This window comes from Engystomops pustulosus, chromosome 4 (assembly GCF_040894005.1).
Source record: "Engystomops pustulosus chromosome 4, aEngPut4.maternal, whole genome shotgun sequence".
NCBI lineage: Eukaryota > Metazoa > Chordata > Amphibia > Anura > Leptodactylidae > Engystomops > Engystomops pustulosus.
The window spans coordinates 1,370,120-1,392,463 of record NC_092414.1 but is presented as its reverse complement, the minus strand read 5'-3'; the positions used below and the strand labels follow the sequence as shown (position 1 = coordinate 1,392,463).

At 52.5% G+C, this 22,344-nt stretch overlaps 1 protein-coding gene across 1 annotated transcript in view; it reads right to left on the bottom strand.

Moving 5' to 3' along the window:
- Positions 1–22,051, bottom strand: part of LOC140125891 (solute carrier organic anion transporter family member 1C1-like) — a 33,616-nt gene extending 11,565 nt beyond the window's left edge. Inside the window, exons 1-10 of the mRNA XM_072144777.1 lie at positions 22,030–22,051; positions 7,655–7,783; positions 6,988–7,129; positions 6,783–6,915; positions 6,592–6,707; positions 6,355–6,504; positions 6,059–6,157; positions 5,724–5,930; positions 935–1,099; positions 34–229 (exon numbers count right to left, since the gene is read on the bottom strand). Of these exons, the coding sequence (XP_072000878.1) occupies positions 34–229; positions 935–1,099; positions 5,724–5,930; positions 6,059–6,157; positions 6,355–6,504; positions 6,592–6,707; positions 6,783–6,915; positions 6,988–7,129; positions 7,655–7,768 (1,322 nt within the window). The 5' untranslated portion in view covers positions 7,769–7,783; positions 22,030–22,051. The remainder of the gene's footprint in view (positions 1–33; positions 230–934; positions 1,100–5,723; positions 5,931–6,058; positions 6,158–6,354; positions 6,505–6,591; positions 6,708–6,782; positions 6,916–6,987; positions 7,130–7,654; positions 7,784–22,029) is intronic.
- Positions 22,052–22,344: the final 293 nt, after the last annotated feature.

Below are 22,344 nucleotides of genomic sequence, written 5' to 3'. Positions count from 1 at the left end.
GCCCCCCATGTATATAATAACCCCGGGACTCACCCGTTATAAGACACCGTGATCCCCGCCACATCACCGTTCTCACAGCCCAACATGAAGACGGACAGATTCATGATGAACGTCACAATAGAGGAAATGAAGACCAACTTAGAGGCCGATAGCAGCCCCATCTTGTACCTCTTCATCAGGAGCCCCCCCAGAAATACTCCCACTGCTGCCGCCGGGATGGAGGTGGCCCCTGCACATAGAAACATTAGTGCTTAAAGGGGTCGTCCTCTCCTTAAACTTTATAGTAATCCTGATGTTTAACTCTAATTCAGGGAACTGATCCTGGACTGAGGCCGTCAGCTGCAAAAAGCCTCAGACCCAGCACCAAACCTTAAATGAGGGCGAAACGTCTCCTACAAAGACCGGACCGGACTGTATATATATTTAGGGTTCGGTCTTGGATCTGAAACACTTTAGTGGTCTGCTCTGAGGTTGAATTAGTTCACGGGCTTGATCTAGGATATCCATGGGTTATTATCAGTCCTAGGGATGGCCTGATAAGGAATAATCATCGGCACCAGTAGGGAGACCACCGACCCGCATGTAACGAGCCTTATACATCTTCACATGGAGAAATACAAACCTCATGGCAATACAAAAAAGGCTGCGGTATTAAAGTGCCAGAAGATCGAGGGTGATAACCAGAGAACGGGCACGTGTCTATGGCGGGGATCTACAAGTTTGGTTCAGCCAGGATTATGTTGATTATTTGCAGTAAGAATAGAACTATATGACTGGGGGGGGGGGGGGGTCTTGCTATAGGTCGACCCTGTAAGATCACCCCTGCCCCCCATGAATATGATGGCGCTATATACTGTACATATAAAGATTTGTTTTTAAGATTACTATTATTAGCCAATCCTAAGGGGTCATGTGACCTCCATTGACCACTCACCGGTGAGGAAGTTGGACCTGGCGACGGTCTGGCCGTACTGCTGCTCGATGTACTTGGGTTTGAAAGTTATGAATCCCAGGAAGCCGTTCATTTGTAGAATAGTGATGATCATCAATATGACGTAGAGGCGATTACAGGCCAGAGACTTCAGGGCGAGGAAGAAGCCTGCGGAGGAGGGGAGAGTCATCAGGATAGCCACGCCCCCTTCGTACGATATTCTCGTTATTTCTCACCCATCTCCTCTTGCCCCCTGTATGTTTAGAAAGTATAAGAAATCCTAAGGTTTTGCTACCGTGTATCAGTAGAGACAAAGACATGTGGGTTCTACGGGATCACCTTGCATTGGGTTGCTCCTCCTGTGATGAGATAATGACCGGCTGTGTCTTCTGATGCTCTGTGCTCCAAGAAAGATCCATCTCCACCTGAGGCCTGCTCTCGCCTCTCCCAGGGAGGGAAGGAATTTTCAGGTATGAGCCAGAGCGGCAAGTCCCAGGCTCCTGCTTCCTGTACCTGGCTGGCGGGATTTACCAGATCAGCGGGCCTCGTGCAGTGGGCCCCCTACAAGAAAGTCAGCGGTAACACCTCGCTTGGGGGAGGGCAGTGACACCGGCAGTCAGGGAGGGGCGCTCATGGCGCAGATCCGGCTGCTCGAGAACTTTCAACCTCCTCCCTGTGACCCCTGAGTTGGCCACGACGTCGGCTCACTGTGCGTTCTCTATTACCCAACCCAGCCCATGTTCTGCTGTGGACCCATCTCTGCTCCAACATTGTCTGAAAAGCCACACAGAGAGTGTCACCCCATGGGATAGCCCCATCTAGCCCCAACACTGTGGCTTGCTACAGAAGGGGACCAGCCTGGTGCCAGCAGAGGTTCTGGTTCTCAGTGTTAGGCTAAGAAATGGAGAGCAATAGATCTGTTGCTGAGGTCTCCTCTAGCCAGCACTTGCAGGCCAGGAGTACCCCCTGGTCATGTGGAGGTGACCTCAGCAGCTATGCCCAAAGAAGCTGAGGCTGTCCTGCCGTCGTTGCTTATTGTTGGTATAGCAAGTGTGAATGGTGCTGTGTGTGCTGGTGTTTCTGTAGGAAGGGCTGATATGACTGGGGGGGGGGGGGGGACTGATGTTATTGGGGGGTTTTTGTGATTTGGTGAGGGCCTGTTAGTGGAGATGCTGGTGTGATGTATCGCTGTGACTAGTGTGGATGCTTTGGCAGGAGGTTATGCTGTGATGGGATGTGTTGCTGTTAGTGAGGGGTTGGCGTTGGGTGGGGGAACTGCTGTGAGATCTGGCCCTGTTGTTCCCCCAGCAGTGGCAGCTCCTGCCAGAAGTTATGCCAGTGTTGCTGTTGGAGGGGGATTTAGCATCCTCCTTATCTTCTGGCCCTGGGCGCAATATTTTGCTGCAGAATCATGATGAGTTCGGCATCTGGGCCTGGACCTTTATGATGAAGTTAAAGGTTTACTAACTTAGTTGTCCACATCCCTTCATCAGCCTTCCTGAAGCTGTGTTACAGGTGCGGTGTCGGCCATCTCGCTGCATCCTGTACACAGCTTCGGTGTCATGGGTGTGGTGACTTAGGTCATCCGTTCGGCCGTTGTCCTTGTATTTTCACTAATGCGGTCCTAGCTCCGGCAAGTGAAAGCCATGAGGCTTAATCTGCAGGGGAGGAGGAACTGAGGGGCCTGGGAAGAAAGATAAGAAAGGGACACCATCCTGACAGAGGCCCACATAGAGATAGGGAGTTGGGAAAGTTGCAGGTCACTGCCCCCTGGAACCTAATTTTGTAGCCCAGGCCCTAAGGAATGATGAGTTGGCTGATGAGGTCAGGAGAATCCAGAGGGAGAAAGCTTCTACGCTTTCAGAATTCCCAATTAAGGATGTGGAACGTCTACCTCGCCTGGCTCCTGTTTTCCAAAGGCTGCCACAGCCTCCGGCCGTATCATCTGCAGAGGAGCCCATGCAGGCGGACAGAGCCAGACTCTCCTCCCAGCAACGCTCCAGGTGATGTCAGGAGAATCTTTGCCTGTATTGTGGCACTCCTAGACATTTCATTGGGGCTTGTCCGGTCCACAGCGTCCGGGAAACGCCAGCACCTAGGGTTCTTGGGAGAAGCGTCCCTAGGTGTGGACCAAGCTATTCCCGTGCTCCTCCGTTCCAGCTCCCGGCCTCTGTTTCAAGTTTCAGCTTTCTTGGACTCTGGTTCTGCAGGGATGCCTCCCTGGTCTCCCAGCATCACATTCCGGTGGTTCCTCTCAAGAAGCCTCTCGTTATTTCCTCAGTCAGTGGACAAATCCTGTCCGATCCGGTTTGATACTGCACTGAGCCTGTAACTCTGCAAATTGGAGCGCTTCATAAAGAAAGACTATCCTACATGCTGCCACGCTCCACCTCGTCTCTTCTGCTGGGTCTTCCGTGGCTGCAACTTCACACACCAGTCCTTAACAGGACGACAGGGGAGATCCTTTGTTGGGGAGCAGAATGTCTGTCCCACTGTATCGTGGCACCTCTACCTGTTCAGGCTTCCTCCGTGTCTCCCAAAACCTTGGAGGGCCTACCTACGTGTTACCAGGACTTTGCTGATGTGTTTTCCAAAAAACAAGCACAGACTTTGCCACCACACCGTCCCTATGATTGTCCTGTGGATCTCCTTCCAGGTGCCTCTCCCCCTAAAGGTTGTGTACATTCTCTTTCAGTTTCAGAGACTGCTGCTATGTCTGAATATATTAAAGAGAATTTTCAGAGAGGCTTCATATGCAAATCCTCCTCTCCTGGTGCAGGCTTTTTTTCGTTACCAAGAATAATGGATGCCTCTGCTCTTGCATAGACTATCGCGGGCTTAACAAGGTCATGGTTAAGAACTGCTACCCCCTGCCGTTGATCAAAGAGCTCTTTGACCATCTGCGTGTTTCCAAGATGATGTTCTCTAAGTTGGATCTTCGTGCGGCTTACAATATCATCTGAATCCACAAGGGTGATGAGTGGAAGACAGCGTTTAACACTCTTGAGGGACATTTCGACTACCTTGAGATGCCATTTGGACTGTGTAATGCTCCTGCTGTATTCCAGGAATTTGCGAAGGACATCTTCATGAATCTGCTGTATACATGCGTTGTGATCTACCTTGATGATATCTTAGTGTTCTCCCCAGACCCCGAGACCCATCAGTCCCACGTACGGCAAGTTCTTGGTCGCCTCCGAGCTAATCGCCTCTACGCCAAGTTGGAGAAATGTCAGTTTCACCAGCAGAGCCTTCCTTTTCTTGGCTATATAATCTCTGACAGAGGTCTTCAGATGGATTCTGCAGTTCTACAGTGGCCACGCCAGAAGGTCTATGAGCCATACGGAGGTTCCTGGGTTTTACGAACTATTATCGGCAGTTTATCTTGCATGTTTCCACTCTGCTGTCCCCCATCGTGGCGCTCACCAAAAAGGGCCCTCGGCGGCTGAAGATACCTTCTCAAGGTTGTAGTCCACGTTTGCCTCGGCTCCAGTTCTCTCCAGGCTACAGGAAGGAGCCCGTCATCTGGTTTGTGTATATACAGACCATAAGAACCTCCTGTATTTCCAGACGGCCCAGAGCCTTAATCCCAGGTAAGCCCGTTGGTCACTTTAATCTTTTGATCCATTTCCATCCCGCGGAGAAGAATATCAAGGCTGATGCTCTTTCCCGTCCCATTGGAGAAGAGCCGGTCCCTCAACATATTATCTCTCCTGAACAACTGGTAGTTGCCGCTCCAGTGGATCTCTGGCAGCTTCCTCCTGCCAAGACGCATGTCTGACCTACACTCTGGAAGAAGATCCTGTCTTGGGGACATTCTTCGAGTCTGGCTAGGCACCCAGGAGTGTAACGCTATGTGGCCCTGATCTCCCGCTTTTACTGGTGGCCTGACCTGGTCAAAGATGTTTGGGATTTTGTGGGATCCTGCACCTCCTGTGCCCATAATAAGCCTTCCTGCCTGAAACCGGCTGGCCTGTTGCTTTCGTTACCGATACCCTGTCGCCCGTGGTCTCGCGTGGCTATGGAGTTTGTCACAGATCTGCCCGCTTCTTCTGGCAATACCGTCATCTGGGTAATGACTGACCGGTTTTCAAAGATGTCCCTTGGTCCTTTTAAAGTCATCAAATGCATTAATCTGGTAGTGTGCAGGCTCCGCCTTCCTCCTACGATGTTCGCATCCCGAACACCTTCCATGACTCCCTCCTAAAGCCTGTAATCTTGAACAACTTCTCTCAGCAATCTCCTCCTCCTGCTCCAGAGGTTGACTTGACAGATTTCAACGAGGTTAAAGAGGTAATGAACATGAAGAACGTGAGAGGTAAGCGGTTCTTCCTATGTCAACTGGAAGGGGTTTGGGCCTGAAGAGAGATCCTGGGAGCCAGAGGAGAATATTCTGGACCATAGTCTCCTCCAGAGATTTCTTGGGACCAAGGAGAGGGGGAGGCCAAAGGGGAAGGGGGGTACAGTCACGGGTGTCCTGTGATCCATGTCTCGGATCGCAGGCACACCCGTGCCCCTCTCAATGGTGGCGTGACCGCTCTTACCTCTCCACGCTCCTGCTTCCTCGTCCAGTCGGCACATGCGTCTGAGCTCCTGAGTGCACGCGCAACAGCTCTCGAATCGTTAAAGGGCCAGCGCACAAGGTGCCACTTAGATTCCGGTCGACAGGTGTTGGCCATGGTCATCGTCCGCAATGAGCCAGGGGGCTCACTGACTCCGAGCCCTGATATTATATAATATTTTTATTATTTTGATTGTTATATTAATTAATGGATTTACAAGATAATCTCACCTTTCACTAAAGCTTTGTTGTGGTGCTTCTCCTGTGATGTCTCCAGCTTCTGTTCCTCATGGGACGGCTGAGTCTCCTTCCTCTTAATACTCTTAGGCAGAAAGCAGAATGGGATCCCCGAAACCAATGCAAGGGCTCCAGACACCAAAAATCCGAGCCACCAGGCGCCCACCCAACGGGTGTCTTGTGGTGTAATAGTCACAGTGTCTACAGGAGAGAGACATGGAGGTCATGGGACTGGAGAATGATGGGTAAGGCAGTGGGATGTCCAGAAGCCTCTCCCTCCCCTGATGATTGTATATGACATCCTCGCCTTGTGACATTTATTTACTTACCCAGATTCACAGATCCAATATCCACATAAAGTTTTGCAAAATATGAACTGAGCATAAAGCCAATTATTGGTCCAAACATCGCCACAGTGTGCAGACAAGCTGGGGAGAAGAGAACAGAGGGGTTAACCCTAATTATAAGGGGATGAAGAGCAGCAAAAAAACCAACAACCGCCTCATAAGAACCTTCCTACATAACACCAGCTCCTTGGGGGTGGTCCCAAGAATGAGAAGTAGGAATGTCCAACCCTGGGCTCTTCCCACTCCTGACATCTACTGACCTATGACATCATCATTACCTATGTAGATGGGAGTATTTCCTGGGTCAGAAAAGTCATCGATGTAGGAGAATCCCAGAGGAGTGATGGGCGTCTCTCCGATTCCTCGTAGCATATTCCCGACCATGACGTAAACCCACATGTGTGAGCTTGTCTCCTTTACGCACTCTGCTAAAAACACAACAGTCTCATGTAGCTGTCGCTATTCACTACATCATCTGCTGGTCATGTTAGTTTTCCCTTGCTCCATTTTCTTACCCGGTCTGATGTCCTCGGTCAGTGTCCTGTTGGCCAGACATGGAGAGATGCTGTCTGCGGAGCCTGTTAGATTGTTGTGCAGAGCTACATGTGACCTCACTGTTTCGTATTTATAACTGTGAATAGACAATCATGGGGTGAGGACCACACTGGGGACGTGGTCAGGATATTACGTAGTGTGCAGTACATACGGCCCCATGAAGAAGTGCGGCATGGCCAAAAGGAAACTGCCTAACGCCATCACAAAGCAGCCGGCGGCGATAATCCGCGGTCTGTGAAACTTCGCCCCAAAGTAACTGACAAAGACGATGACCATAAGGTTTCCTGTGTGCAGTGAAAAGGGTTAAATTTATTATTTAAAAAAAAAAAACGAAAATGAGGGGAAGTCATATTCACCATATTCAAAGCTTGCGTCCACAAACCCAACCGTAGAAGAGGAAAGGTCAAAGCGGCGCTCAATCTGCGTGATGGAGCTCTTCATGTAACTCCCTGAGAATGCCTTGGCGATGTAAGAGAAGCAGAGAGCGAAGAAGAAGATCTGTGGATGAGGAGGAAGAGGATGATTATTGGGATCAGTGACATCTTATACCAGTGAATCAGTGCTAGGTGGGGTCTTCAGGATGGGAGTAGGATTGGGTGGGAGAAGCAGAGAGCGAAGAAGAAGATCTGTGGATGAGGAGGAAGAGGATGATTATTGGGATCAGTGACATCTTATACCAGTGAATCAGTGCTAGGCGGGGTCTTCAGGAGGGGAGTAGGATTGGGTGGGAGGTTCCTGAGTGAGGGGTGTAGAATTGGACTAGTGAGGGTTCCTGAAGACAGGGTGTAGGATTAGATTGGTGGGGGGTACTTGGGAGAGGGGTCTAGGATTGGATTGGTGAGGGGTTTTGAGGAAGGAGTGTAGAATTGGATTGGTGAGGGGTTCTTGAGAGGGTTGTAGGATTAAATTGGTGAGGGCTAAATAGTCACTTGTTGCTTTGAAGATTTGACCCTTCCCACCCCTCTCATCCTCAGCAAACCTCCTGGGGTAAAGTCTCATCCCTCTGAGGGTCACATGGGTTACCTTTAGGGAATCACAGCAGGACGCTGCTTTCTTCTTATTCCGGGGGGCCGGCGTGACCCCATCCTGGGCGGCTGTGCTGGGGATCAGGTTCAGTTCGTTGCTCTCATCCTCCATAATGCACACAAGTTCCTAAACATAATGAACAATCAGGAAAATATTCAGCCGTAGGGACGCTCTACTCCACACTCCAGTTACATCTCACTCATATCCCAAATAGAATGACCCTCTATAGACCCATACCCTATATACACCCCATCAGAGCCAGATTATCATTGACAATATTGGAGCACTAGCACTGGGCCCCATGATCTGGATTGTTATGAGGGGCCCCCTGATTGAAGCTCCAATGTGGCTAGTGATAATGCGGCCCTAAGTTCAGTGTGTAATGACTTGCAAACACGTCCTGTACACGCACATGCAAGTTATTATACGCTCAGTACTGGCAGTAGGGTATAGTTCATGCCCTTGCCGTGCGGCCTCTTTGAGGTGCAGCAGGGCAGTGACAGCATCTTCCATTTGAAGCTGTGTAGGAAAAAGAATAGAAGAAGACCGGAGATGAGTATTACCTACGGCCACTAGGATGGAGAAGAGGGTGAAATTACTAAGGGGGGTCTGTGGCAAATAAATTATTTATGGGGGGCATTCCAAATATATATATACACTATAGGGGGCTGGCTATATACTACAGGGGCTGGCAGGTTATATACAATGGGGGCTGGCAGGCTATATACTACAGGGGGCTGGAAGGCTATATACTACAGAGGGCTGGCAGGCTATATACTACAGAGGGCTGGCAGGCTATATACTACAGAGGGCTGGCAGGCCATATACTACAGAGGGCTGGCAGGCCATATACTACAGAGGGCTGGCAGGCTATATACTACAGAGGGCTGGCAGGCTATATACTACAGGGGGCTGGCAGGCTATATACTACAGGGGGCTGGCAGGCTATATACTACAGAGGGCTGGCAGGCTATATACTACAGGGTGCTGACAGGCTATATACTACAGAGGGCTGGAAGGCTATATACTACAGGGACTGGCAGGCTATATACTAAGGGGGGCTGGCAGGTTATATACTACAGGGGGATGGCAGGCTATATACTACAGGGGGCTGGCAGGCTATATACTACAGAGGGCTGGCAGGCCATATACTACAGAGGGCTGGCAGGCTATATACTACAGAGGGCTGGCAGGCTATATACTACAGAGGGCTGGCAGGCTATATACTACAGGGGGCTGGCAGGCTATATACTACAGGGTGCTGGCAGGCTATATACTACAGAGGGATGGCAGGCTATATACTACAGAGGGCTGGCAGGCTATACACTTTGACCAATGCATTTCACACCCTCGGCTTATACTCGAGACAATAGGCTTTCCCAGTTTTTTATGTTACAATTAGATACCTCGGCTTATACTCGGGTTGGCTTATACTCGCGTATATACGGTATGTGGGGGACAAAGTGTGGTCAGTTGAGGCATGAGTGGTACATGGGGTATATATGATATGTAGGGAGCACAGTGGGGGATATTTAGCTTTGAAAATCTGTTTAATTTGTGCACAAAAATGTGCATGTGTTTTTGCCTAATTTAAACACAAAGGTGTTTCCGGTCATTCCAGACAGCAGGAAACGCCACTGGAACGTGGATAGTTGAGTTGTGGGGTGCCGCTACATGGGGCGACACTGCACCCGTGACAGTACACCCCTACTTTTGGCCTCCCCTATTCTTGGTCTGAAGGAACCTTTTGAAGGACATGGCGGTCCAGAATGTTGTTTTCAGACTCACAAGGTTTCTCCTCTGGCCCGAATCCTTTCCAGCCGAAAAAAAAGCATCTCCTCTCACAGTCTTCATGTCCAGGATCTCCTAAACTTCAGAAACATTAGTGGAATCAGCCTCAGGAGAAGATGGAGCTACTTGCCGAAGCAAGACGTGAAAGGAGTTCCGGATGCGCATGGTGGGAGCAAGACAAAGCTTGTAAGTCACATGGTTAATGTGCTTCAGCACCTCGAATGGACCCAGGAAACGAGGAATGAATTTGTAGTTGGGAATCTTCAGTCAGAAATATTTGGAGGACAGCCACACTTTATCACCTGGTTAGAAGACTGGAGGATATCTGCATTTCTTTTTTTTGGGGTCTTTTCTTCCAGATGGACTTGAGGTCTTGCACCAAATCCTCCACGACAGGAACATCAGATGTCACGGAAAGCAGAAGAGGTGGGCGTGGATGTCGTCCATAGAAAATAAAGGAGGGAAGGGCACCGGCAGATACAGAGTCCAGGGAATTATAGGAGAATTCCGCCCAAGTGGACCAGTCGTCCTGTTGAGCAGAAACAAAGTGTAGTAGATAACAGCCCAGAGTCTGATTGGCTGTCTCCAATTTCATGTTTGACTGTGCCAGAGGAAAAGTCCAGCTTTACTTGAAGTTGAGTGCACAAGGAACTCCAGAACGTGGAAACAAACTGGACCCATCTGTCCGAGACAAAGTGCTGAGGAAGTCCATGAAGCCGAAAGATGTGGAGCAAGAACAAGATGGCAAGACAAGGAGCTGACGGCAGAATAGGCAGAGGAATGAAGTGGGACATTTTAGAGAAGCGGTCTGTGACCACCCAGATAACGTTGTTACCGGAACAAAGTGGAAGACCCGTAATAAAGTTTATATGCCACGTGAGTCCATTTCGGAAGCTGGGTATGGGCAGTGGCAGGAGCAGACCTGCTGGCTTGAGACGTGAAGACTTATTTCTGGCACAGGAACTCACAAAGTCTCATACATCATTGACCTGACCTGGCCACTAGTAGAAACGAGAGATGAGAGCAACAGATCTCTGCACCCCAGGGTGCCCAGCCACACAAGAGCAATGTCCCCAAGATAATATCTTCCTCCGAAGGGCAGGTCAGACATAGGTCTTGCCATGAGGAATTTGCCTTAGATCCACAGGAGCGGCAACAACAAGCCCTTGGCTCCACGTAACCGGTCAAAGAGTTCCGTAATCAGAGGTAGTGGGTAGCGGTTCATCACCATAATTTTGTTGAGACCACGATAGTTCGGGATGGCATAGTAGAGACACATTCGTCGCCTGGTGCATTCTTCGGTTTTCAGACAAGCTTTATCCACCTGCATGGCCTCCTCTGCAGCAGACAAGGAGGGCGGCTGTGGTGGACTTTGGAAGACTGGAGCCAAGCGGAGCAGTCAACGGGTCCTGATATGTGCTTGTTCAAGATGCTGCTCCTCCAGACGCTCTGAGAACTGGATGTGGCCAGGGAGATGAGGTCAGTCGGAGAAGACGGCAGGTCCCGTGCAGACAGGGTGTCTTTGATACTGATAGGGTAAGATTTGCTAATGCTGTTGCCTAGGGAAAAAATCAGCACTGCCCAAGCTTTATTTGTTCTATCACTCTATATAGAAAAATAGGAAAAAGAAGTAGACAGGGAGGAGCATAGAAAGCATAACAAATCAGGCTCCAAGATCTTGATTGGAGAGTTTCCCTGCTGTCGCACATTGACGTCGTCATAGTGGATTTCTGAAATTCTTTAGCCTCAAAATGTTTGTCTCGGCCATCTTGAGTTCATTGTTTCTATTACAGTACTTTTCAGGAAAATAAGACAAGTAGAAATGACAGGATTTGATCTATCAGCTAGGTTTACCTTAACAATACGACTAGCCAGTCCGTTTTTAAAGGTGACGACCAAGGCTGCTTATTCCAAAAATCTCAGAAGCTAGAGTGCGGAATTGAACAGCGACGTCACCAACAGACAAGTATCCGTGACATAGATTTAGCCGGGAGGTTTCAGCAGAAAATACCCACGCTGGTTCCTCAAACATGGACCGGAATTCCATGGCCAGATCTTAATGTCAGGGTCGGTGCTGGTGGACCAACTGAACTACCGCGAGCAATGACATCTGGGAGCCGAGTCTAAGTGGCACCCAGTATTTACCAGAGCCCGCCACAAAGCGGGTTGGACTTTCTACGGATACAGGTAAGACTTTGCCCATGGTGGTGGCCAAGGCGATGTACAGAATCAACAGCCAGAATCTGAGTTGTGGTCAGGCGGAAGGTCAAGACAGGCGGCAGAAAATCGAGATAAGGAGCGTAAGCAAAGGTCACAACAGATGATTACAGGAGTCACAATAAACGCTTTCTCTAGGTCTCTAGAGGCACAACAGTCATCACAAGGAAGAGGCCGGGTATTTGACATGTCAGCGGCGGACCAGCACCAATTAGCCGGACCACAGCAGACAACTTTGGAGTGCAGAAAGGTAAGAGTCATGGGGTGCCTCTATGTCACAGATGCCGAGATGTGTTTGTTATATTAGGTGCCTGGCTTCCGGAAACAGGACCACCCCTGACCCAATCTAAAATCATTGTTTAGCAAATTAGATTAAAAGAAGAACCAGATAGATATGAATACAATACACAGCAGCCTAACATATTGTCGCACTGTTTTTGTGCCAGTTTTGTGAGTAAACACCAAACTCGCCGCACAGCCTAATAATCATTCATCATTAGCTACTTGTTCATTTAGGCACAAAAACGCTCCAGGCTGAAGGTGATGTAAAATGAGTAACAACACTGAGCTCCTGTGCAGAGCAGCTCATCCCCAGCAGCAGAGCTCAGCAGATACACCGCAGACACTACAGAGTAAATAGATAATACAGACACTACAGGCACCACAGAGTATAGAGACAATACCGACACCACAGTTCATGACCTTCTATCTACAAACAATCTGCAAAAGCAGCAACTCAGGGCAGGAGAGAACAGTAGATAGAGCTGCAGACAGTAAAGAGAAGTGTCCTGTGTAGCAGGATAGAAGAGCAGGAAAAGGAGGAGAGACAGTACAGAGAAGTGTCCTGTGTAGCAGGATAGAAGAGCAGGGAGAGGGGGAGAGACAGTACAGAGAAGTGTCCTGTGTAGCAGGATAGAAGAGCAGGGAGAGGGGGAGAGACAGTGCAGAGAAGTGTCCTGTGTAGCAGGATAGAAGAGCAGGGAGAGGGGGAGAGACAGTACAGAGATGTGTCCCCGTGTATGAGGATAGAAGAGCAGGGAGAGGAGGAGAGACAGTACAGAGAAGTGTCCCGTGTAGCAGGATAGAAGAGCAGGGAGAGGGGGAGACAGTACAGAGAAGTGTCCCGTGTAGCAGGATAGAAGAGCAGGGAGAGGGAGAGACAGTACAGAGAAGTGTCCTGTGTAGCAGGATAGAAGAGCAGGGAGAGGGGGAGAGACAGTGCAGAGAAGTGTCCTGTGTAGCAGGATAGAAGAGCAGGGAGAGGGGGAGAGACAGTACAGAGAAGTGTCCTGTGTAGCAGGATAGAAGAGCAGAGAGAGGGGGAGACAGTACAGAGAAGTGTCCTCTGTAGCAGGATAGAAGAGCAGGGAGAGGAGAGGAGACAGTACAGAGAAGTGTCCTGTGTATCAGGATAGAAGAGCAGGGAGAGGAGGAGACAGTACAGAGAAGTGTCCTGTGTAGCAGGATAGAAGAGCAGGGAGAGGGGAAGACAGTACAGAGAAGTGTCCCTGTGTAGCAGGATAGAAGAGCAGGGAGAAGGGGAGAGACAGTACAGAGAAGTGTCCTGTGTAGCAGGAGAGAAAAGCAGGGAGAGGGGGAGACAGTACAGAGAAGTGTTCCTGTGTAGCAGGAGAGAAGAGCAGGGAGAGGAGGAGACAGTACAGAGAAGTGTCCTGTGTAGCAGGATAGAAAACAGGGACAGGGGGAGAGACAGTACAGAGAAGTGTTCCTATGTAGCAGGAGAGAAGAGCAGGTAGGGGAGGAGAGACAGTACAGAGAAGTGTTCCTATGTAGCAGGAGAGAAGAGCAGGTAGGGGAGGAGAGACAGTACAGAGAAGTGTTCCTATGTAGCAGGAGAGAAGAGCAGGTAGGGGAGGAGAGACAGTACAGAGAAGTGTCCCTGTGTAGCAGGATAGAAAACAGTGACAGGGGGAGAGACAGTACAGAGAAGTGTTCCTATGTAGCAGGAGAGAAGAGCAGGTAGGGGAGGAGAGACAGTACAGAGAAGTGTTCCTATGTAGCAGGAGAGAAGAGCAGGTAGGGGAGGAGAGACAGTACAGAGAAGTGTCCCTGTGTAGCAGGATAGAAAACAGTGACAGGGGGAGAGACAGTACAGAGAAGTGTTCCTATGTAGCAGGATAGAAGAGCAGGAAGAAGGGGAGAGACAGGACAGAGAAGTGTTCCGGTGTAGCAGGAGAGAAGAGCAGGTAGGGGAGGAGAGACAGTACAGAGAAGTGTCCCTGTGTAGCAGGATAGAAAACAGTGACAGGGGGAGAGACAGTACAGAGAAGTGTTCCTATGTAGCAGGATAGAAGAGCAGGAAGAAGGGGAGAGACAGGACAGAGAAGTGTTCCGGTGTAGCAGGAGAGAAGAGCAGGGGAAGGGGGAGACACAGTACAGACAAATGTCCCTGTGTAGCAGGATTGAAGAGCAGGGAGAGACAGCACAGAGAAGTGTGCCTTTGTAGCAGGATGACCACACTGGTGTCTGAGGGGGATACTGGGCAGAATTACAGGGGGGCAGCAGAAGATCAGCACTGGGGGATCCCCTCCAGCAGAAGCCCCTGCTGAGGAGATCACTGGGTGCAGGGTGTCACACTTGGGTGCTGCTGGGGGGGTTATTCTCATGCTGGGGTGCGGGAGAGAAGCATAGAGGAGTTTGTAGGATGATCACATGTAAGAGCCGAAATCTTAACACTGTGCCTAAAGGAAAGTGATTAATAAGAGGGCGGAGCTCAGCGTCACTGATGGTTGTAACTTGTGATAATTCAGACGCCACAACAAGACCTGAGCGTAGAGCAGCGACACATCCGGCCCGAGGTCTACATCAAAAAACCACTGGGGGACATTTACTAAGAATGCGGGAAACCTCACCCAAAGTATTCCCGCTACATGCACCCCTGGTGTGGGGGATTACAAACCCCCAGAGCATTCCCGCTACATGCACCCCTGGTGTGGTGGATTACAGACCCCCAGAGCATTCCCGCTACATGCACCCCTGGTGTGGGGGATTACAGACCCCCAGAGTATTCCCGCTACATACACCCCTGGTGTGGGGGATTACAGACCCCCAGAGCATTCCCGCTACATGCACCCCTGGTGTGGGGGGGATTACAGACCCCCAGAGCATTCCCGCTACATGCACCCCTGGTGTGGTGGATTACAGACCCCCAGAGCATTCCCACTACATGCACCCCTGGTGTGGGGGATTACAGACCCCCAGAGCATTCCCACTACATGCACCCCTGGTGTGGGGGATTACAGACCCCCAGAGCATTCCCGCTACATGCACCCCTGGTGTGGGGGATTACAGACCCCCAGAGTATTCCCACTACATACACCCCTGGTGTGGGGGATTACAGACCCCCAGAGTATTCCCACTACATGCACCCCTGGTGTGGGGGATTACAGACCCCCAGAGCATTCCCGCTACATGCACCCCTGGTGTGGGGGATTACAGACCCCCAGAGCATTCCCACTACATACACCCCTGGTGTGGGGGATTACAGACCCCCAGAGTATTCCCGCTACATGCACCCCTGGTGTGGGGGATTACAGACCTCCAGAGCATTCCCACTACATGCACCCCTGGTGTGGGGGATTACAGACCCCCAGAGTATTCCCACTACATGCACCCCTGGTGTGGGGGGGATTACAGACCCCCAGAGCATTCCCACTACATGCACCCCTGGTGTGGGGGATTACAGACCCCCAGAGCATTCCCACTACATGCACCCCTGGTGTGGGGGATTACAGACCCCCAGAGCATTCCCACTACATGCACCCCTGGTGTGGGGGATTACAGACCCCCAGAGCATTCCCACTACATGCACCCTTGGTGTGGGGGATTACAGACCCCCAGAGCATTCCCACTACATGCACCCCTGGTGTGGGGGATTACAGACCCCCAGAGCATTCCCACTACATACACCCCTGGTGTGGGGGATTACAGACCCCCAGAGTATTCCCACTACATGCACCCCTGGTGTGGGGGATTACAGACCCCCAGAGCATTCCCACTACATACACCCCTGGTGTGGGGGGGATTACAGACCCCCAGAGCATTCCCACTACATGCACCCCTGGTGTGGGGGATTACAGACCCCCAGAGCATTCCCACTACATGCACCCCTGGTGTGGGGGATTACAGACCCCCAGAGCATTCCCACTACATACACCTCTGGTGTGGGGGATTACACACCTCCAGAGCATTCCCACTACATGCACCCCTGGTGTGGGGGATTACAGACCCCCAGAGTATTCCCACTACATGCACCCCTGGTGTGGGGGATTACAGACCCCCAGAGCATTCCCACTACATACACCCCTGGTGTGGGGGATTACAGACCCCCAGAGCATTCCCACTACATGCACCCCTGGTGTGGGGGATTACAGACCCCCAGAGCATTCCCACTACATAAACCCTTGGTGTGGGGGATTACAGACCCCCAGAACATTCCCACTACATACACCCCTGGTGTGGGGGATTACAGACCCCCAGAGCATTCCCACTACATACACCCCTGGTGTGGGGGATTACCGACCCCCAGAGCATTCCCACTACATGCACCCCTGGTGTGGGGGGGATTACCGACCCCCAGAGCATTCCCACTACATGCACCCCTGGTGTGGGGGATTACAGACCCCCAGAGATTCTCACTACATACACCCCTGGTGTGGGGGATTACAGACCCCCAGAGCATTCCCGCTACATGCACCCCTGGTGTGGGGGATTACAGACCCCCAGAACATTCCCACTACATACACCCCTGGTATGGGGGATTACAGACCCCCAGATCATTCCCACTACATGCACCCCTGGTGTGGGGGGGATTACCGACCCCCAGAGCATTCCCACTACATGCACCCCTGGTGTGGGGGATTACAGACCCCCAGAGATTCTCACTACATACACCCCTGGTGTGGGGGATTACAGACCCCCAGAGCATTCCCGCTACATGCACCCCTGGTGTGGGGGATTACAGACCCCCAGAACATTCCCACTACATACACCCCTGGTATGGGGGATTACAGACCCCCAGAGCATTCCCACTACATGCACCCCTGGTGTGGGGGGGATTACCGACCCCCAGAGCATTCCCACTACATGCACCCCTGGTGTGGGGGATTACAGACCCCCAGAGATTCTCACTACATGCACCCCTGGTGTGGGGGATTACAGACCCCCAGAGTATTCCCACTACATGCACCCCTGGTGTGGGGGATTACAGACCCCCAGAGATTCTCACTACATACACCCCTGGTGTGGGGGATTACAGACCCCCAGAGCATTCCCACTACATGCACCCTTGGTGTGGGGGATTACAGACCCCCAGAGCATTCCCACTACATACACCCCTGGTGTGGGGGATTACAGACCTCCAGAGCATTCCCGCTACATGCACCCCTGGTGTGGGGGATTACAGACCCCCAGAACATTCCCACTACATACACCCCTGGTGTGGGGGACTACCGACCCCCTGAGATTCCCTGCTCCTTCATGTGTTATTGATGTATAATTACATTAATGGTATATATATTGAGTCACATTGTCCCTTCCTGGGCCCTATAGTTATTGTTCGCAGAGCATCGCACCCGCCTCTGCTGCACTGGATGTGACCCTGAGTTTCACCTCTATCAGGGTCATGATTGATAACGTTTTTATTGCATATTCTAGTAATATCACATCTCGGCGTTTCCACCACTCGTCATGTGACAGGGAAAGTCAGAGAAGTGATGGAGAGGACAGAACCACTTACTGACCTGGTCAGAGGCAGGAAGGTTTCCTAAGGTGAATTTAATGTAATTATACTAAAGCTAAAACATCGAGAAAAGACCAGAAAGTCCAACATTACGGGGGCTCCTGGTCACCATCCAGGGGTGCGGGACCCCAGAAACCTGCGGCAGCTCCATCCGCCCCCTCCCCATATGATAAAACCCCGGAATATCCGGAGCAAATATATAGAAGTCCTGGAGATACGGCCCCCGCTAAAGGATGCAAGGACCCCCGAGGAGTAGATAAAGAGGCCAATCCAAGGGTCACACATAAAGGGAAAGGTGAGAAGATACTTACAGCAGGAGAAGCTCAGGGAGAGGAGGTGACACCCAGGACAGTCAGGAGACGACTTATACATTCATCTTATTTACTTACTTTACAAACAGCCTCCAACCGCAGTAAATCAAGTGACTCCTATGAGAAAGGTACACAGAAGGATCCGAGACATGGATCACATATCCCGCCTCCAAGTATGAGGAATTCTGGGAATTATCAGACCACTAACATATTACTACAGGTTCATCATCTCCCCCGGACCCCTGGGATGGACGTGTAGACTGTGCAGCTACACGGGGACCCAGAGGGTAGGGGGCCCCCAGCTATTCTATGGTGGATTTATGTGTCTGCGCTGTGGCTCCCCACTGCCATGTATCTCACCCCCTCCCCGCTAACCCACATCACTCTCCGCAAGTTCATAAGCGGTGAAGGGGGCAAGATAGACAGCAAAGCGGAGGCAAAGGAAAAATCTGCTGGCCCTGACACTGTGCATGCGCTGAGAGGTGGAGGGGGTGAGATGTACAGCAGAGAGGAGGAGAGGGAGAATCCTGCTGGCCCCAGCACTGTGCATGCGCTGAGAGGTGAAGGGGGTGAGATGTACAGCAGAGAAGAGAAAAGGGAGAATCCTGCTGGCCCCAGCACTGTGCATGCGCTGAGAGGTGGAGGGGGTGAGATGTACAGTAGAGAGGAGGCGAGGGAGAATCCTACTGGCCCTGACACTGTGCATGCGCTGAGAGGTGGAGGGGGTGAGATGTACAGCAGAGAGGAGGAGAGGGAGAAGCCTGCTGGCCCCAGCACTGTGCGTGCGCTGAGAGGTGGAGGGGGTGAGATGTACAGCAGAGAGGAGGAGAGGGAGAAGCCTGCTGGCCCCAGCACTGTGCATGCGCTGAGAGGTGAAGGGGGTGAGATGTACAGCAGAGAAGAGAAAAGGGAGAATCCTGCTGGCCCCAGCACTGTGCATGCGCTGAGAGGTGGAGGGGGTGAGATGTACAGCAGAGAGGAGGCGAGGGAGAATCCTACTGGCCCTGACACTGTGCATGCGCTGAGAGGTGGAGGGGGTGAGATGTACAGCAGAGAGGAGGAGAGGGAGAATCCTGCTGGCCCCAGCACTGTGCGTGCGCTGAGAGGTGGAGGGGGTGAGATGTACAGCAGAGAGGAGAAAAGGGAGAATCCTGCTGGCCCCAGCACTGTGCATGCGCTGAGAGGTGGAGGGGGTGAGATGTACAGCAGAGAGGAGGAGAGGGAGAATCCTGCTGGCCCCAGCACTGTGCGTGCGCTGAGAGGTGGAGGGGGTGAGATGTACAGCAGAGAGGAGAAAAGGGAGAATCCTGCTGGCCCCAGCGCTGTGCATGCGCTGAGAGGTGGAGGGGGTGAGATGTACAGCAGAGAGGAGGCGAGGGAGAATCCTGCTGGCCCCAGCACTGTGCGTGCACTGAGAGGTGAAGGGGGTGAGATGTACAGCAGAGAGGAGGCGAGGGAGAATCCTGCTGGCCCCAGCACTGTGCATGCGCTGAGAGGTGGAGGGGGTGAGATGTACAGCAGAGAGGAGGAGAGGGAGAAGCCTGCTGGCCCCAGCACTGTGCATGCACTGAGAGGTGGAAGGAGTGAGATGTACAGCAGAGAGGAGGAGAGAGAGAAGCCTGCTGACCCCAGCAATGTGCATGCGCTGAGAGGTGAAGGGGGTGAGATGTACAGCAGAGAGGAGGAGAGGGAGAATCCTGCTGGCCCCAGCACTGTGCATGCCATGAGAGGTGGAGGGGTGAGATGTACAGCAGAGAGGAGAAAAGGGAGAATCCTGCTGGCCCCAGCACTGTGCATGCGCTGAGAGGTAGAGGGGGTGAGATGTACAGCAGAGAGGAGGAGAGGGAGAAGCCTGCTGGCCCCAGCACTGTGCATGCGCTGAGAGGTGAAGGGGGTGAGATGTACAGCAGAGAAGAGAAAAGGGAGAATCCTGCTGGCCCCAGCACTGTGCATGCGCTGAGAGGTAGAGGGGGTGAGATGTACAGCAGAGAGGAGGAGAGGGAGAAGCCTGCTGGCCCCAGCACTGTGCATACGCTGAGAGGTGGAGGGGGTGAGATGTACAGCAGAGAGGAGGAGAGGAGGAGAGGGAGAAGCCTGCTGGCCCCAGCACTGTGCATGCGCTGAGAGGTGGAGGGGGTGAGATGTACAGCAGAGAGGAGGAGAGGGAGAATCCTGCTGGCCCCAGCACTGTGCATGCGCTGAGAGGTGGAGGGGGTGAGATGTACAGCAGAGAGGAGAAAAGGGAGAATCCTGCTGGCCCCAGCACTGTGCATGCACTGAGAGGTGGAGGGGGTGAGATGCACAGCAGAGAGGAGGTGAGGGAGAATCCTGCTGGCCCCAGCACTGTGCATGCGCTGAGAGGTGGAGGGGTGAGATGTACAGCAGAGAGGAGAAAAGGGAGAATCCTACTGGCCCCAGCACTCTGCATGCACTGAGAGGTGGAGGGGGTGAGATGTACAGCAGAGAGGAGAAAAGGGAGAATCCTACTGGCCCCAGCACTGTGCATGCGCTGAGAGGTGGAGGGGGTGAGATGTACAGCAGAGAGGAGAAAAGGGAGAATCCTGCTGGCCCCAGCACTGTGCATGCGCTGAGAGGTGAAGGGGGTGAGATGTACAGCAGAGAGGAGGAGAGGGAGAAGCCTGCTGGCCCCAGCACTGTGCGTGCGCTGAGAGGTGAAGGGGGTGAGATGTACAGCAGAGAGGAGAAAAGGGAGAATCCTGCTGGCCCCAGCACTGTGCATGCGCTGAGAGGTGAAGGGGGTGAGATGTACAGCAGAGAGGAGGCGAGGGAGAATCCTGCTGGCCCCAGCACTGTGCATGCGCTGAGAGGTGGAGGGGGTGAGATGTACAGCAGAGAGGAGGAGAGGGAGAATCCTGCTGGCCCCAGCACTGTGCATGCGCTGAGAGGTGGAGGGGGTGAGATGTACAGCAGAGAGGAGGAGAGGGAGAAGCCTGCTGGCCCCAGCACTGTGCGTGCGCTGAGAGGTGAAGGGGGTGAGATGTACAGCAGAGAGGAGAAAAGGGAGAATCCTGCTGGCCCCAGCACTGTGCATGCGCTGAGAGGTGAAGGGGGTGAGATGTACAGCAGAGAGGAGGAGAGGGAGAAGCCTGCTGGCCCCAGCACTGTGCGTGCGCTGAGAGGTGAAGGGGGTGAGATGTACAGCAGAGAGGAGAAAAGGGAGAATCCTGCTGGCCCCAGCACTGTGCATGCGCTGAGAGGTGAAGGGGGTGAGATGTACAGCAGAGAGGAGGAGAGGGAGAAGCCTGCTGGCCCCAGCACTGTGCATGCGCTGAGAGGTGGAGGGGGTGAGATGTACAGCAGAGAGGAGGAGAGGGAGAATCCTGCTGGCCCCAGCACTGTGCATGCGCTGAGAGGTGAAGGGGGTGAGATGTACAGCAGAGAGGAGAAAAGGGAGAATCCTGCTGGCCCCAGCACTGTGCATGCGCTGAGAGGTGGAGGGGGTGAGATGTACAGCAGAGAGGAGGAGAGGGAGAATCCTGCTGGCCCCAGCACTGTGCATGCGCTGAGAGGTGAAGGGGGTGAGATGTACAGCAGAGAGGAGGAGAGGGAGAAGCCTGCTGGCCCCAGCACTGTGCATGCGCTGAGAGGTGAAGGGGGTGAGATGTACAGCAGAGAGGAGGAGAGGGAGAAGCCTGCTGGCCCCAGCACTGTGCATGCACTGAGAGGTGGAGGGGGTGAGATGTACAGCAGAGAGGAGGCGAGGGAGAAGCCTGCTGGCCCCAGCACTGTGCATGCACTGAGAGGTGGAGGGGGTGAGATGTACAGCAGAGAGGAGGAGAGGGAGAATCCTGCTGGCCCCAGCACTGTGCATGCGCTGAGAGGTGGAGGGGGTGAGATGTACAGCAGAGAGGAGGAGAGGGAGAATCCTGCTGGCCCCAGCACTGTGCGTGCGCTGAGAGGTGAAGGGGGTGAGATGTACAGCAGAGAGGAGGAGAGGGAGAATCCTGCTGGCCCCAGCACTGTGCATGCGCTGAGAGGTGGAGGGGGTGAGATGTACAGCAGAGAGGAGGAGAGGGAGAATCCTGCTGGCCCCAGCACTGTGCATGCGCTGAGAGGTGGAGGGGGTGAGATGTACAGCAGAGAGGAGGAGAGGGAGAAGCCTGCTGACCCCAGCACTGTGCATGCGCTGAGAGGTGAAGGGGGTGAGATGTACAGCAGAGAGGAGGAGAGGGAGAAGGGTACGCCGGTCCCGTATACACGCGCGGCAGGGGCAGCGATATCCTAGTTACAGGACGGTATAAATCAGGAGATATATCATGAGGATTACTTACAGTTCTGTGGACTCCTCTTGTTTGAACTTCTGTTCACATGACAAAACGAGGACCTTAATGTCAGACCGGTGCGCACTAATCCCGCCTCCACATGAGCAAATCAGGGAAAGCAAATTACATTGTGACACTTCGAGAAGTTCCCTGGAAACACTTGTGTCTGCTCCATCCACAAACCTCAGATTCCCTCAAGCCAAAATGAGCAAATAGGATGAGATACACGGCTCAGCAGACAGTATCACACAGGAGAGGATTAGATACATGGCTCAGCAGACAGTATCACACTGGAGGAGATTAGATACACAGCTCAGCAGACAG